Genomic DNA, 15,640 nt, shown 5'->3' with positions numbered 1-15,640 from the left:
TCTACAGTGGCTGTACCATTCTACATTCTCACCAACAGTGCACAAGGGTGCCAGTTCCAAAGAGCTAACTTTCATGTGGCTTTAGAAATGTTCTATTAAATCTGAGAGGTTAGCGACCCAAAGGGGCAAATTCATTATGAAATTCATTGTGACCATATGTATTATGGTTTTATTATAATAACCACTTGTTGGGTGCCTACCCTGTGCCAGGTACTTTAACATTTTACCTGAACGCCAGTCTCTATGTGATTCTAATTCTTACAATAATCTTTCAATATAGGTATTATAAAACCTCCATTTCACAAATGAGGCTAAAGATTAAATGGCTCATCCAAGGTCACACATCTAAGAAAGTGGCCCAAGCGATACTCATACCCAGGTCTCACTCCAAGCCAGACCCCTATTATTCCACAACATCAAGTGGCTATTGGGAGCGACTAATCCCACAGAATCCGGGATACTGCGCTTTTTCAGTGATTTTTTTTCCCCCCGGTAAATTACCCCAGACAAACGAGGCGAAAGGGAAGTATAAACGGAAGACCCTTTCAGATTCGTCAGCTGACCAGGTGCGTTCGCCCTTACTCAGATATTCGGGTTTTGTGAGGGAGTAAAACGGTAAGCGTGTGGCCGCCACGAGGCCAATAACCGAAGCTGAGAAAAAGAGCGCGGGATAGGGGTTTCACTGGGTCTTTCAGCTTCATTCTTAATCGGCGTTTTCGTAGACCCCTATACCAGGGGCGGGAAAGTGTGCGTACGACTGTGGAGAGAAAGGATGGGTGGAGGAGGAAAACTCTCAAGCCAAGCGCGAAGCAAGCGACTCCGCCGCCTGGCGCAGTTGCCAAGACAGTGCGGCCAGGGCAGCAACGGCACAAACGGCAGAAACCACACCGCGTCCCGGCGGCGGTGGCTGCGAGCCCCAGTGACGCATTGCAGGTACGAACCAGCCAATCAGAGGCCGGTTCAACGATCGTCGCGTTACGCGTCGCTACCACGATGCTCTTCCGCGCCGCAAAGTAGCGCCTCTCAGGCGCGACTCCACCGGCCCTTCAACGGCTCGCTGGGAAGCGAAACCCACTTACGCCATCCGTTCGCCCCCCTCCCTTAATCTCTTGTATCGTCGACCACACAACTGTGGATAAAGGGGTCTCGAGAGGAGTTGGAGTGGAGGGGGGTTGGCCGGGACTCGTTTGTGATGTTCCGTTATCTGGCGTGCGGCGGAGGGATCTGGCGGAGGGAGGTGTTTATGAGGAGCCGGGGGCGGAGGAGGAGAATTAGTCCGAGTGGAGCGAGCGAGCTGAGTGGTTGTGTAGTCGAGTCCCGGAGACCGGTAGCGCTTGCAGCATGGTGAGTGCGTCGTTAAGCTGCTGGCGCTCGGCCTGTGGGGGGAAGAGGCTGAAGCGAATTGACGAAACAAAGGGAACTTGCCACCCTCACACCCTCCAGGAGTGGTTTTCGCCAGGGGGATGGCGCACATGAGGCTGGGGGCGCCCGCGGCTGTTGTGTCGCAGGTGCTTCCCCACCCCCATTCTCCTCAGGGAGTTGTCCCCTAGTATACTGGGGGGCCGGGCGCGCCGTCCCCGGCGCTGCTGAGCTCCTCAGGGGCTGGATGAGGATGGAGCCCGGGCGGGGGGCAGGTCGGCCCCCGCGGGAGGCGAGAGTGGAAGGGCGGGGGGGAGCCGGAGCGCAGAAGCTTTGGGTCGGGCATCTCGAAAGGTCAGCCCGGGGCCGGATTCAAAAGCCCAACGGACGGTTGGTGCGGACGCCAGGAAGCGCTTTTGTCCGCGCGCGGCCGCCTTGCGCCGAGGGGGCGGGCGGGAGCGCGCGAGGCCGTCAGCCCGCAGCCCCGCGGGTCAGGCCGGGCGGGGGCGAGGGGCGGGCGCGCTCTGTGGGCCGAGCCCGCGCGGCGCGGGGAGCGGCCGGGGGCGGGGCGTGGGGCCGGGGCCGCGGCCCGCCCGGCTAGGCGCGCTCCCCAGCTGCTGCGCTGGCACCTGCAGGACTGCGGAGGTCTGGGCGGCCTGCGGCGCTGCGAGGCCGGCCGTTTCGGCATAGGTTGGGGAGTGCAGCCTCGGCAGGTTCCCATCCACGTCTGGCGGCGCGAAGGAAGCTCGGTGAATCCTGATCCTTTTGCTCCCTCTGCGCCTTGAGACCTAATTCCACCTCCCAGGCTGGACATTTAAAATAAAATTTTTTTAAAGTGGTTTTGTCGTTGAAGGAAATGGCTGTATATCTGAAGTCAGGCGCAGCCTCCCACTGTTCATCTCGTTAGAGAAAGCCAGAGGCTCCAGCTAGGGTCTGAAAGGCGTTTCCTGTTCACCTACCGAACGCCAGCACCGGGATGACTGTCGTTCTGTTGTGAAAGTCGGTCTTATTCTCCTGTAACAATTGGAAGGATGCCTTTGAGAAGGGCCACAGCCCTCTTCTTGAGTGCTCAAGTGCACGCCGAAATGTTAAAGAACCACTACCACACACAGTGTTGCCTCGCTCCAACCCCCTTGAAAATAACTGGTATTTCCGTAGAGAAAGTGCCAGATATCTTAACGTGCAGTTCACTTCATTTGTACAGTAATGGCTGTCAAAGACCGTCGTGAAAGAAGGGGGACAGGGACTTTTTAAAAGCATTTTCCTGTCACTAGAGACCGGAACTCCAGTTCTTTCCTGTTTTAAAAAAAAAAAAAAAACTAATGAGGGCGGTAATTTGCAATACTTATTTTGTCGTTTCTTCTGCCAAGTGGTTACGGGAGATGGGTGTGTCCAGGAGGCAAGGTGACATCTTAAGCAGTTGGGAATCCTTGCCAACTGAAACCTCCACCACGTATGGGTGTGGGGAGAGGAGTTCATATTTGTTTGATGTACTCTTCCATTTTGATATTCTAAACTATTATAAATTTGAATGTGCTGGTTGAGTTTACTTTTAGGTGAAACGGGGTGTACACTATAGGCATGTAATTAAGATTCAAAATTGTGGGGTAAATTTTTTTTTTTTTTAATTTCTCATATGAAAGGTAAGGTTTCTTCCTGATCAGTCTGATAATTGAATCAAGAGCTCAAATGGAGTTTCTTGGTGAGGCATAGAGTTTGTATCTACCCTTCAGGGTCCTTTGCCAAGGGTAGGCTTTTGTAGTTACTGTTCACATCATTGATGTTTGGCGGGGTGGGGCGGGGAGGGGGTTCAGTTAGTTAAATTGACAGTCATTGTTAACTAATTTGGGAATTGTCCTCAGGTAATTTTATAATTATAAGACCTGATGATTTAAAATTAGGACTCTGTAAAGTCGGAGAATGAACACGTATATGATGTGGAAGTGGAGTAAGTTTGCTCACATGGCTCTTGGGTTTACCTATAGTTGATGCATGCTCATTGAAGGGAGATTGATTGCATTAAGAAGACTTGAGGCTGGGGTGATAAGTAAAAGATGTGAAGAGGTAGAAAATATTCCATCGAACAGCAAGAAGATCTGTTTCTACTAGACTGAAGAAATTCACCAAGGCTCTATTAAAATATAGAAAGTTCTAGATTCAGCTAGAATGATCAAATTAGGCCTTTAGTAAAGGTAATTTTTAAGAAGTAGTATCTTTTAGCGTTTTCTCTTTGGGGCCAAGATGCCATATAAGTGCTGTTCTATCAGAATGAAAGGTATCTTAAACTCTACTGAGATTGCTTTTGATATAGATAAAACAAATACCCTGATTTCTGAAATTGTAGAAAAATTTTTACTTATGAAGGCTTTGTTGTATCTTAGTAGCACTTGGAGTAAACAGGAATCAATGAAGGGTGGAAGTTTGTTTCATTTCAAGCCTATGGACTGATAAACTTACTCTGATATGAATTTTGGATTATTTTTATACCACCTTTCACTAGATATGCTCCAAGGGTATCCATACCTACTTTTGAATGCCATTTGGGAAATGTTTAATAGGTATGTAATTTCCTGAAGGTCACACATGTAGTCTAGATTAGTAGTGTTTTTCTCAGTGTTGACAAATCACCTGCATTTCTCCAAAATGCAGATTCTAGTCTAGTAGGTCTCTGAGGTGGAACCTGAGAGTACTGATGTCTGGGAGCTTTCTCTAGAGTTGACAAGAGCAACAGGAAGAATTACATCAATATTTGTATTTGTAGAAACAAAGGGGTAAGAACTAGTCATCTCTCTAGTTAGAGTTATTTACTGAGACAAACACATTTTGATGAGCTTGAGTTTTCCCAAAAGTATAATTCTTCTAGTTCTTCTACCAAGAAAATGACTCTCTCCATAGACAGAAATAAGAACCAAATTTATTTGTATTTCTTGGAAAAGGCTTACAAATTACAGTGCTAGGGAGCTTTGTGTTCTTGCTTTTAGTAGGCTTTAATCTGAATGTTGCTGATAAAGGTTATTTTAAAACCTTGAACTCTGGGTTAGTAGTAAATACAAAAAAATTGTCTTTAAGTTTCCTGAAACATTACAAGCAATATCCAGCACTTTCAGGCTATGTAACAGTCTCCTGTTTATTCCTTGAAGCTTATTTGTGATCTTTACTGAGATCACAGGCAGGATGGTGTGGGGCCATTAAAATTTTGATTTTTCGGGGCTTCCCTGGTGGCGCAGTGCTTGAGAGTCCGCCTGCCGGTGCAGGAGACGCGGGTTCGTGCCCCGTTTCGGGAGGATCCCGCGTGCCGCGGAGCGGCTGGGCCCGTGAGCCATGGCCGCTGAGCCTGCGCGTCCGGAGCCTGTGCTCCGCAAATGGGAGAGGCCACAACAGTGAGAGGCCCGCATAACGCAAGGAAAAAAAAAAAAAAAAAAAATTTTTGATTTATCTAGCAAAATTGGATAATCTTAAAGTTTTCTTCCTGAGGCCTTCTCAGCTTTCATATAAATGAGTCTTCTCAAAATCTCTTCCCGCACAACTTGTCGAGAGAAAAATCCCTGCTGTTTCTGCACATAGCAGTCATTCCTTCAGCCTTCACACGTGCTGCAGTGTCTTCCACACATTTGGTTTAACTAGTCCTAAACTGGTGTGTCCTGCCACATCTGTCCCTGGGCTTGCACCTTATGGTTTCAGTTTGTGGAAGTAGATTTTCTCATCTTAAAGTTAACATGGAATGTGGTGAGTTTGCTGTAAAGGGCTTGATAATGCCCCACCTGTCTACCTTCTGTGTAGAAGTTGACCTAGTCAGGTTGGTGTTTAACATTACATTGTAGGTTCTTTGGTTAATTAATTTATATAAAATAGTTATCACTGAACTCTTTGGGCTAGCCCTTTACATAGCTTCTCACTTACTGTGCACAATAATCCTGCAAGGTAGGTATTAATATTCTGTGTCACAGGTGAAGTTGACAATGAGAGGTTGAGTAACATGTCCAAGGTCACAGCTATTGAGTGGCAGAGCTGGGATACTAGCCCGGCGATGACTCAAAGCACCATGCTTTTTTCTTCCACCATGCCATATTGCCCTTCTTTCAAAAATGATAGACGTCCAGCAGAATGGAATGAGACTAGAAGTAAATCATCTATAGCCTCTAACAAAGTAAAAATTAACTCAGTGGATTTACTAGATTTTAAATCTTATTCCTAGAGAAAACAATCGACGGATTTTATACCAAATACTTGGAGGATTGGGATTTGTAAGGATGAAAGTAGATAATTTTTATTTTATAAACTTGCGCAAATTTGCGCTTAATTATTGGCTCTTCAGTTTTAGTTACTAGACTATTGGCTTTTTTTCTTTTCTTTTTTCTAAAGCAACGAGTTGAGTTTGCATCAAGGTCAAATCAAAATTGTTTATCAGGGAAAGAAACTTCTCCTTTTCTGGGTTTCTTCTCAAATGTTCTCATGCTGTCTCCTAGAGAAAAAAATGTGATGCTATCCTGTATTAAGGTTTTATCCTTTCCAGGGGTGTGTGTGTTCACTTAAAATGAAACCAGGCAGTGTTTATTCTTCTTCTCATACCAATAAGTGAATGGATTAATCATAGTACACTTGACTTCCGTAGGTAGGAGTGTTAGATAGGAGGCTATTTCTTGTCAGTGTCTCTGGATATATGTACCAATAAGCAGTGAAATGTCCAAGGATGAAGGCCACATGAAGAACGAGGAGGCTTGTTACTTTGCAAATATTTTTATTATATTATGGTGTGCTCTGAATTTAAAATTTGAAGGTATTGGATGTGTCTGACACCTTAGTGTTTAATTCTGACTCAACTAGTTAGTAGTTTTGTACTCCCGCTCACTGAAATTTAACCTGAGCCTCTCTCCCCATCTGTAAGATAGGGTATTAATGATATTATTGATACCATTAAGGGTTGTTGTGAAGATTGAATAAAAACAACATATATAATGGGTTTTAGCAAGTGATTGAATGTTTAAGTAAAAACAAGTAACTTTTCTCCATTTGCTAAAAACATAACAAATCTTATGCTCACTTTGGAATTTCAAACATCAAGAGAAAATAAGTAGCTGGACTTAACATTTTGTAAGTAATGTACTTCAGATATTCAGAATCCTGGATTCTCTGCAGTTGCATGGCAGGTGAGGAGGAGTAAAAACTGGTACTTTTCATGTTGCTCCAACCAGGACAGCTTGGATTTTTGTTTTTTTGATAGTTTTGCTTAGTAATTTTGTTGTTATTGTTGAGGTTTGGAAAATCACATATATGTCCAAGTTAAGTATTTAGCCACTTACAGGGGAATTTTAAATGTAGTCCTTGTTCATTATTTTTGATTCAATGGAGATTTCTGGTATTAATGGTTTGTATTTACCTGAGGAGGTGAGCTTAAGTTTAGATATCTTAATTTTGAAAAAGGAAACATTTTTATTGGATCTATCCTTGGCTTTAGAAGAATACCAGTCCCAGTTAAACTTTCTAGTGTGCTAGATTTGCTTTTTAAAAATGTGTGTAAAATTAGACTTTCAAACGTATTCTGAAATATTTTCGTATCTTAAACTTGGGGGCGAGTTAGCTTAGCTTTGAAGATGTGTGCATTTTCTGCCCACCTGTGTTTGGTACTAAGGAATGTTGAACTAAAGTTTATGGAACAGGGTGAACCTTGAATTTTTTTTTGTTTTTAATATTTTATTTATTTATGGCTGGTTTGGGTCTTCGTTGCTGCTTGCGGGCATTCTCTAGTTGTGGCGCACACAGGCTGCTCTTCGTTGCGGTGCACGTGCTTCTCATTGTGGCAGCTTGTTGTGGAGCACGGGCTGTAGGCACGCGGGCTTCAGCAGTTGCAGCACATGGGCGCAATAGTTGTGGCACACAGGCTTAGTTGCTCCGCAGCATGTGGGATCTTCCTGGACCAGGGGTCGAACCCTAGTCCCCTGCATTGGCAGGTGGATTCTTAACCACTGCACCGCCAGGGAAGTCCCACCGTGAATGTTTTTAAACTTGTTTCTGTAAGTGTTAAACTACATACTCTCAATCCACTTAACTATTTCTTTGATCTCTTTGTAGGCTGACCAGCTGACTGAGGAGCAGATTGCAGGTGAGAAATTACTTACTAGATTATACCAATCGGATTTTATTATAAATTGATTCACTGTTCTCAAAATAAGGTACTTGTATGACAGAATTAATTTTGATCTATGTAGTAGATAGTAACAAATGAGTGTAATACAGTAATTGAACCTACTCTGGCAAGTGAGAAAGTAAACTTGACTATGAAAGATGTGTGGGGCTAACTGTAATTAAAGACATGTTTTTAGGTTATGTGGATATACTTTTGAGCCTGGTAGGGGTGGTCTTTGTTTTTCTTAGAGATTATCTTGCTGTAAAACATGAATTCTGGGCAGTTTTTAACACTTCAGCTTCATATCAGTCTCCATAGGAAAAGAGGCCAAATAGTAGTTAATAGGTAACTTGAAATGTAAAATCAGAAAATGAAGGTTGAATTTACCCTGGTTTAAAGTAGCTAATATTTTAACCTTAGAATTGCATATATGGTCATTCAGGGAATAACCATTTCTCTAGTGAAAAACTTAGATCCAAAAGTTAGCATTCTACTTTACAGATGTAGTAATTTGAATTTTATCTTAAAAAGCAGTGACAGCTTTTGAAATCAGTTTTAAGTTTTGTATCCTTTGGTTTGCTATGGAAGTATGTGAAATTGCTACATAAAACTTGATGAGATGTTGTCAGTATGCCGAACCATTAGTACTTTTGATTTTATTCTACTACTTTGAGATGGCTAGTTAACATCAAAATGTTGGGGAAACTTAATAAATGGTGTTTTTGTTTTTGATTTTTTTTTTTTTGCGGTACGCGGGCCTCTCACTGTTGTGGCCTCTCCCGTTGCGGAGCGCAGGCTCCGGACGCGCAGGCCCAGCGGCCATGGTTCATGGGCCCAGCCGCTCCGCGGCATGTGGGATCCTCCCGGACTGGGGCACCGAACCCGTGTCCCCTGCATCGGCAGGCGGACTCTCAACCACTGTGCCACCAGGGAAGCCCGTGTTTTGTTTTTTTGATTGCAGTGTTGAAATGCTTTTCATACTCTATTCCTTGACTTTGATTTATAGACTTATTAACAAAAGCATCAAGCAGTTTTGACTACCATAGTTTTCCTGGTAGGCAAGGAATTTCAAGAGCTCAAAATCACTAAAGCTTTTTTTTTTTTTTTTTTTTAATGCTAGAGTAAACTGAGAAACCCAGTTGGAACTGAGCTATGTAGCCCATTTAACGTAAGCTCCACCCCTCATACACAAATTTGGTGGAACCAGAAATCATTAGTCTCCTCAAATACTCATCACAAAATAGTATTTGCTAGGACTGTGTAAAGTAGAAAGCTATTAGCATTAAGGACCAATTTAAGCAGGTTTTATTTTTATTTCTTACTGTGTGCATTTGACTTAAACTGGGAATTAGCTTTTTAGGGTTGGTAAACTTGCATGTATAGGGTGTGTTGAAGTAGTCAAGCACAGCTTTGGAAATAATTTCTTTCTTCATATATAAGTGTATTGATGAAATGTAGATTATCCTGGAATAGTTTTCTATATAATGTCTTGAGGAAATGACTTGGGGTATTATTTCCACTCTTAAGTTCTTACCTTCTCTAATACACCTGTCTTTGCCTTTCATTTCTCGTTAGTCTGAGTCAGGTAGTTATGCGTGGCACAGCATGTTCACTTCAGGATAGAAAATGTATTACTCAGAGTGCCAGTCACATAGTTGATGCTCATTACTCCTCTCCCAAACACACATGCAACTCTTTTAAAAAGTAGTTTGTGTCTGTTAATATAAGAGGCTCAATCCTCTGGCTGATGGCATTTTTGTAAAGAATACTTGTAGTTCATGGAATATTGTCTTTAAGATAAATTCTGTCTTTTCATTGGTTCCTATCATACAATTAAATTTCTAGTGAGAGTGGTAGGAAAATCTATTTTAGGTTCTTTCCATACCCTGCCTTTTCCTAGGCTTTTAATAAAGCTGTTCTTGGACCCTGGGTTTTAGTGAGCCTTTAAGGTAGAGGAGCCAAAGCTTTTATGCTATTAAAATAAAAATCCTGTGAAATTGGGCACCTTTTTATTTCCTCTTGTATCCCCAGTACCTCCCGCACAGTAAGGACTGAATAAATATATATATATATATATTTTTTGCCATTTACAGTTTTATTAAATTCCCTTAAACTTTGAATAAATATTTCTTGAATAGATAAATTTTCAAAGAGGTGTGCCACACATACATGTTCTAAAACAGTACCTACCCTATTCCTAAGAATTATTCTGCCTCCTCCCAAAGTCCCCTCTCAATGTCTACCTTTGAGGTGAAGGCAAAAAATTTTTTTAATCTGGTAAATTGTAATTGCTGGTAACCAGTTAATATCTTAGAGTCTTAGCTCTACTTGTGCTAACAAGCTTCATACATATAATGCAAGGTTGAATATACTAAGGTACTTTTTCAGTTGGCTTTATCTTCATCTGATAATCATTACTACTTCAGATTGGAAATTCCTCTAACAAATAACTTAGTCTAGAAAAAAGTATGCTTATTGTTTAGGTGAAGTTTCTAGAGTTGTTTACGTTACCCTGGTCTTAAAGAGCAATCCAGAACAGTCTAGTGTGACATCACTAACAAGTTAGTTTTGTTGATGACTCTGCCATGATGTCATAAGTTGTTGGTATTTAATATTTAAAGGAAAAATGTAAAATAATTTTTTTTCTTTAAAGAAATTTATGCCTAAACCATTAAACTTTTAAAGTTCAGTGTAGGGATAAAACTTATTTAATAAAAAAGTACTAATCTTACTCAACAATAAAGGTTTGGTACATGGCCTTTAAAGGATTAATAAGTTTGGAATTTTTATAAATAAATAGAAATTGATAAACAGGCATTTGATTTTTCTTGTGATTGTTTCATGATGACCTGTTTTAATAGAATTATAAGTTTATGTAAAAAATATTTAGAAAGATATCCTGGGGTTGCTAATGAACAAATAAAACAAGTAATAGTATGATTTCTGAAAGTTTCAACTTGGGCATAACTAGAATGGATTTTGGGAGGTTCCATCAATTATGTTGAAGATAGCTGTTCTGTGACATTCAGGACCTGTTGTTTTCTTATCCTCAATTGAGGTTTTGACTCCTAGGTTTATATTCAACTCATTCCTGGGAAATAACTGTTTAGAATGATATGCTTCTATACATTAAGATTAAACTGTTCGGAAGCACAGGTGGAGAGCTATAAAAGCAGGTGAAATAAAATTGTACTTTTCAGTTTATTCTTATTTTAAGTTTTTGCAGGTGTTTCTGCCTCTTTAGTGTAAAAATACAAATAAAGATTTGGAATAAACCTTGACCTTCAAAGTATTTTTATTCGTTCCTTTTTGTATGCATGAAGTAAACACTAGTTACAGCATTAGAAATGGTTTTATTTTCTGCTTTTCACTTATTCCAGCAAATATTTTAAGAGTTATTAGATGTTGAAATTTAGAACACACATACATAAACTTATAGCATGCATCTTTCAAAATTTGTCCTTTAAGTTAAATCATTTAGTAAAATGATTATGGCTAGTTATACTGCGAGTTTTTGTACATAATGGTGGTGTTACACGATAACTGTATTATAGCAGAGAATGTAATGTAAATAAATACAAAGCTCTAAGTACTTTAATTTTCTTGGAGCCTAAGTTACTTATTAGGTGATAGATGCTACTGTGTTCCGAACTTAATAGTTTAATATATTTCTAGACAGTACTTGTAAAACATCCTGTGTTTTAAAAAAAGCTGAGTGTAAAATGGAAATGTTTTCATAAATTCTGCTATTTGTAGGACTCTGATTTATTTTTGTCATTGGGTTGGTCTAGGTTAGTACTGCATATTTTCATAAGATCAGTCAGTAGTTTGGTACTAAGCTTCTGATATCAGGTGAGTTCCTCTGAAGACAAGTAATATTTAAATGGAGTGGAATGTTTAGCACTCAGTAGTAGTAAGTGGCACTTACTACTTACTGAGTGTAGCAAACTATAACTAGTCAGTGATACCTGGTCTAAAGCTAAGCAATTAAAAGAATCAAAGCAGAAGAAAATAATGTGATAATCCAAAAAGGTAATAGGACTCAGGTAGTTGTGTGGGTAATTTTAAATAAAGAATCCATTTGGAGGCTATTGTGATAGTCCAGATAAAAGATGATAGGGTCATTAGCCAAAATGTTGGATGTGGAGATGAGCAAAGAATCAGGCAGTATTTAAATAGCAGAATTCTGCAGGCCTTGACAGGTTTCAGGGAAAAAGAATTAAGGTGGCTTTTGTTTGCATTCCTAGGGTTGCTGAGGAGTATAGAATTGATTTTCATTAAGTCTTCCTTGAGGTCAGCCAGGGAAGATGTCCTGTAGGAGTGAGAAGCAAAAATATTATGTTGAGAGTGATGAGTGGACTAAAGATGTGAAGTCTTCATTATTAGTGGGCATAGATGAAATGGCCAAGGAGAGAAAAAAGGATAAGAAAATTGGTCACATCTATATGTAAGAGACAAATAGGAGCAAGACCCTTCGGCAGTAGGAGGTAGGAGGTAAATTACTGTTGTGAAAGCCAAGAGAAGTTTGAGAGTTTTCCAGTGTAGCTGTGGATGCTGCAGGAAAATGAGAACATCTTTTCTTGACATTTATTAAGTACTTATTTGCCAGGCATAGTTCTAAGTGCTTTACCTATCCTAATTCTTAAATTTAGGAAGTAGGTACAATTATTCCCACTTAACACACATGAGAAAGCTGAGGCAGAAAATTTGCCCAAGGTTATTTATATTACTAGTAAGTAGCAGAGCTGGAATTTTTTAGCCCAGGCAGTTGAGTTCCAAAGTCCGCTTTTAGTTTCTGTGCTGTATGCCTTTGTGTTTGCTTGCTGACTGGGCCTGATATCTTTGCTGGCTTTGTTAACTAGCTCATTTATATGCCCTTGCCACTACCAAGTTAAATCTCTGCTTGGTTTCTCTGTATTCAGGTATTCTGGACTGTTGATCCAGTAGCTTTCCATGTAATCTAGTGGTGAATTGAAAGCAACATAATTTCACAAGAAGATTTAAAAGATTTTAGGCAATAATATATCTCACTCTATTATAAGCTTGGGATTTTATATTCTGAAGAAAGGTCTAAATTTTGTTTTCAGTGATACAGCACTTAGTTAAAACTGGCCATTCATATCTTGATCATCCCACTGTTAACATCATTATTGATGATTTGGCATTAGTGATAGTCCCTTCTATCTTCCAGAAAAGGAAGCTAGCCTATTGCAGGTTGTTCTGAAATTTAAATTTTTTTCTTTTTAATTTAGTAGGTGATTAAATAGATTTAATTTTAACTTCGGGGATTACTGTAAGTAGTACAGTTGCTATTTAGAAGTATGTATTTGGTAACAGTAGTTTTCCTTTTCTATTCTGAGTGTAGGTTAGATCTGTAATTTGGAATTGTGTTCCACAGAGCAGCTTCAGCAGAAAATAGAGAAGCCAGTCATTGGGGGCTTTGATTGTTTTCCTCTCTCAACAATAATTTGACTCTTATCTGGACTAGATTTTGGAGTTCCCTGTAAGATTTCAGATGAAAAAAAACTCAGATCAATACATGAGCATATGATTAACTAAAAATGTTTGAAATACCACAAGGTTTCCCCACCTAATCCTTCAGGAATCAAAATCCCATTTCAGGTCCTATCTCTATATATATGTTTGCTTTGATGGTTGATTAATACATTTCATTTAGGAGGTTACTTTTTTATTGTTAACCTGTACATTTGGATTGTGGTCTCCCTTTCAAACAGAATTCAAAGAAGCTTTTTCACTATTTGACAAGGATGGTGACGGAACTATAACAACAAAGGAGTTGGGAACTGTAATGAGGTCTCTTGGGCAGAATCCCACAGAAGCAGAGTTACAGGACATGATTAATGAGGTGGATGCTGATGGTAAGTCTTTAGTTTCAGGGTTTGGGAAGGGGGAGTTGAAGAAGTGGCATTTAAGTTCTGTTGTAATGTTTCAACTAAACAAACCATTTCAGGTAACGGCACAATTGACTTCCCGGAATTTCTGACAATGATGGCAAGAAAAATGAAAGACACAGACAGTGAAGAAGAAATTAGAGAAGCATTCCGTGTGTTTGATAAGGTAAGTATCCAAAGACTGGATTTGTTCAATTTTAATTTGAGGATAAAAAGATATCAGGACCTCTTAATCTGTGAAGACTTGTTTTTCTGATGATTTACCAAAATACTTTAATATCAAGCAGAAGCTTTTTAAGAATTCAGTGTAGATGGAGGTTTCCTAATAACATATATATATATATATATATATATATATATAGCATTAGTTTTGTGGCGAAAGAGGCATCACTTGACTTTGGAACCAAGAAATTGTGATTTCAATATAGAATATCCTGCTTGACTCCCAGTGACATTTAATATATAGGTCAGCTATTTGTAAACTCTCTTTAGTTTGTATAGATTACTAAAGTATATTTTGCTCCCTAATGTGAAGTTTAATAAACTTCTGTTTCAACTCGTTAGGTCTATAATTTTGCTTAGACATTTTACTACATTTTTTTGTAGGATGGTAATGGCTATATTAGTGCAGCAGAGCTCCGCCATGTGATGACAAACCTTGGAGAGAAGTTAACAGATGAAGAGGTTGATGAAATGATCAGGGAAGCAGATATTGATGGTGATGGTCAAGTAAACTATGAAGGTAATTCTTTCACTGTCACTGCCGTATTCTGTGCTTTGACTTTAAGGTAGAGGTTCTTGTTAGGTATCTGATAGGTCAGAATTAGTGACATTCCCCCCCCCCCCCAGAAATGGAGATGCTAAAACAGTTACTGATATTTACCAACCTTTTGCTATTCAGAGTGTTGTGCACAGATTAGGCAACATCATTGTCACCTGAGAACTTTTTAGAACTATATCAGATCCTATCCCTTTACTTAGAATCTACATTTAGTAAGATTCCTGGGTGATTTCATAATGCACATTAAAGTTTGAGAAGCACTACACTCCAAACTATGATAATACAATTTTTGTTAACAATTGTGGAACAGTGTGAAAAGCTTCTTCAAACTTATTTCAAGATCCTCAAAGTTAAGGTGACTTTCTTTCATTGGATTTTCCTTCTCTCTAATTAGCTTTAAGTCTAAAATTATACATGCTTCAGTTCAGAAGTATCATATGTGATATTGAACTAAGAGCAAGAATGCTTTTTATTTGTAATAGTTTATCTAAAGCATTAATTTGGTTTATTCATTAATAATCATAAATAATTTTGGTTTATGAAGGTCCAGCCTTGGCAGTAAACTAGCTTTCTTCTGTACTTTATGATAATTTTGAGGAAAGAAAGGGGAATGGAGACTGCTCAGTGACTGAGTAAATGTGATTGGTTTTGTCAGACTTTTGCCATTGACTCAACATTTTTGTGTACTTCTTTTTCAGAGTTTGTACAAATGATGACAGCAAAGTGAAGACATTGTACAGAATGTGTTAAATTTCTTGTACAAAATTGTTTATTTGCCTTTTCTTTGTTTGTAACTTATCTGTAAAAGGTTTCCCCCTATTGTCAAAAAAAATATGCATGTATAGTAATTAGGACTTCATTCCTCCATGTTTTCTTCCCTTATCTTACTGTCATTGTCCTGAAACCTTATTTTAGAAAAATTGATCAAGTAACATGTTGCATGTGGCTTACTCTGGATATATCTAATAAGCCCTTCTGCACATCTAAACTTAGATGGAGTTGGTCAAATGAGGGAACATCTGGGTTATGCCTTTTTTTTTTTAAGTAGTTTTCTTTAGGAACTGTCAGCATGTTGTTGTTGAAGTGTGGAGTTGTAACTCTGCGTGGACTATGGACAGTCAACAATATGTACTTAAAAGTTGCACTATTGCAAAACGGGTGTTTTATCCAGGTACTCGTACACTATTTTTTTGTACTGCTGGTCCTGTACCAGAAACATTTTCTTTTATTGTTACTTGCTTTTTAAACTTTGTTTTAGCCACTTAAAGAAAATCTGCTTATGGCACAATTTGCCTCAAATCCATTCCAAGTTGTATATTTGTTTTCCAATAAAAAAATTACAATTTACCCAACTGTTGCTCTGAATCTGAGTCATTTAATAAACTTGACGTTAAATAATTTTGAGAATCAAGTGGGGAGGTGGTATAATTTAAGTTTAGATAAGTAATTTTTTTGACTACTCAA

The 15,640-nt window shown here is 39.4% G+C and overlaps 1 protein-coding gene across 1 annotated transcript; it reads left to right on the top strand.

Annotated features, from left to right (window-relative positions):
• Positions 1–1,182: 1,182 nt before the first annotated feature.
• Positions 1,183–15,528, top strand: CALM2 (calmodulin 2). Its single transcript, XM_007459974.1, has 6 exons — positions 1,183–1,344; positions 7,429–7,459; positions 13,219–13,362; positions 13,455–13,561; positions 14,002–14,137; positions 14,875–15,528. Exons 1-6 carry the CDS (start codon positions 1,342–1,344, stop codon positions 14,901–14,903), a joined length of 450 nt encoding a protein of 149 aa, XP_007460036.1. The 5' UTR covers positions 1,183–1,341; the 3' UTR covers positions 14,904–15,528.
• The last annotated feature ends 112 nt before the right edge of the window (positions 15,529–15,640 follow it).

This window comes from Lipotes vexillifer, unplaced genomic scaffold (genome assembly GCF_000442215.2).
Source record: "Lipotes vexillifer unplaced genomic scaffold, Lipotes_vexillifer_v1.1 scaffold666, whole genome shotgun sequence".
In the NCBI taxonomy this organism is placed as follows: Eukaryota; Metazoa; Chordata; class Mammalia; order Artiodactyla; family Lipotidae; genus Lipotes; species Lipotes vexillifer.
Note: the sequence above shows the minus strand (reverse complement) of the source record. Positions and strands in the feature narration are given on the sequence as shown.

Excerpts from the sequence above, each read along its gene's own strand:
- CALM2 (XM_007459974.1), top strand. Across the intron at positions 13,363-13,454 it reads TAATGAGGTGGATGCTGATG|GTAACGGCACAATTGACTTC; the intron begins GTAAGTCTTTAG and ends AAACCATTTCAG. Across the intron at positions 13,562-14,001 it reads CATTCCGTGTGTTTGATAAG|GATGGTAATGGCTATATTAG; the intron begins GTAAGTATCCAA and ends ATTTTTTTGTAG.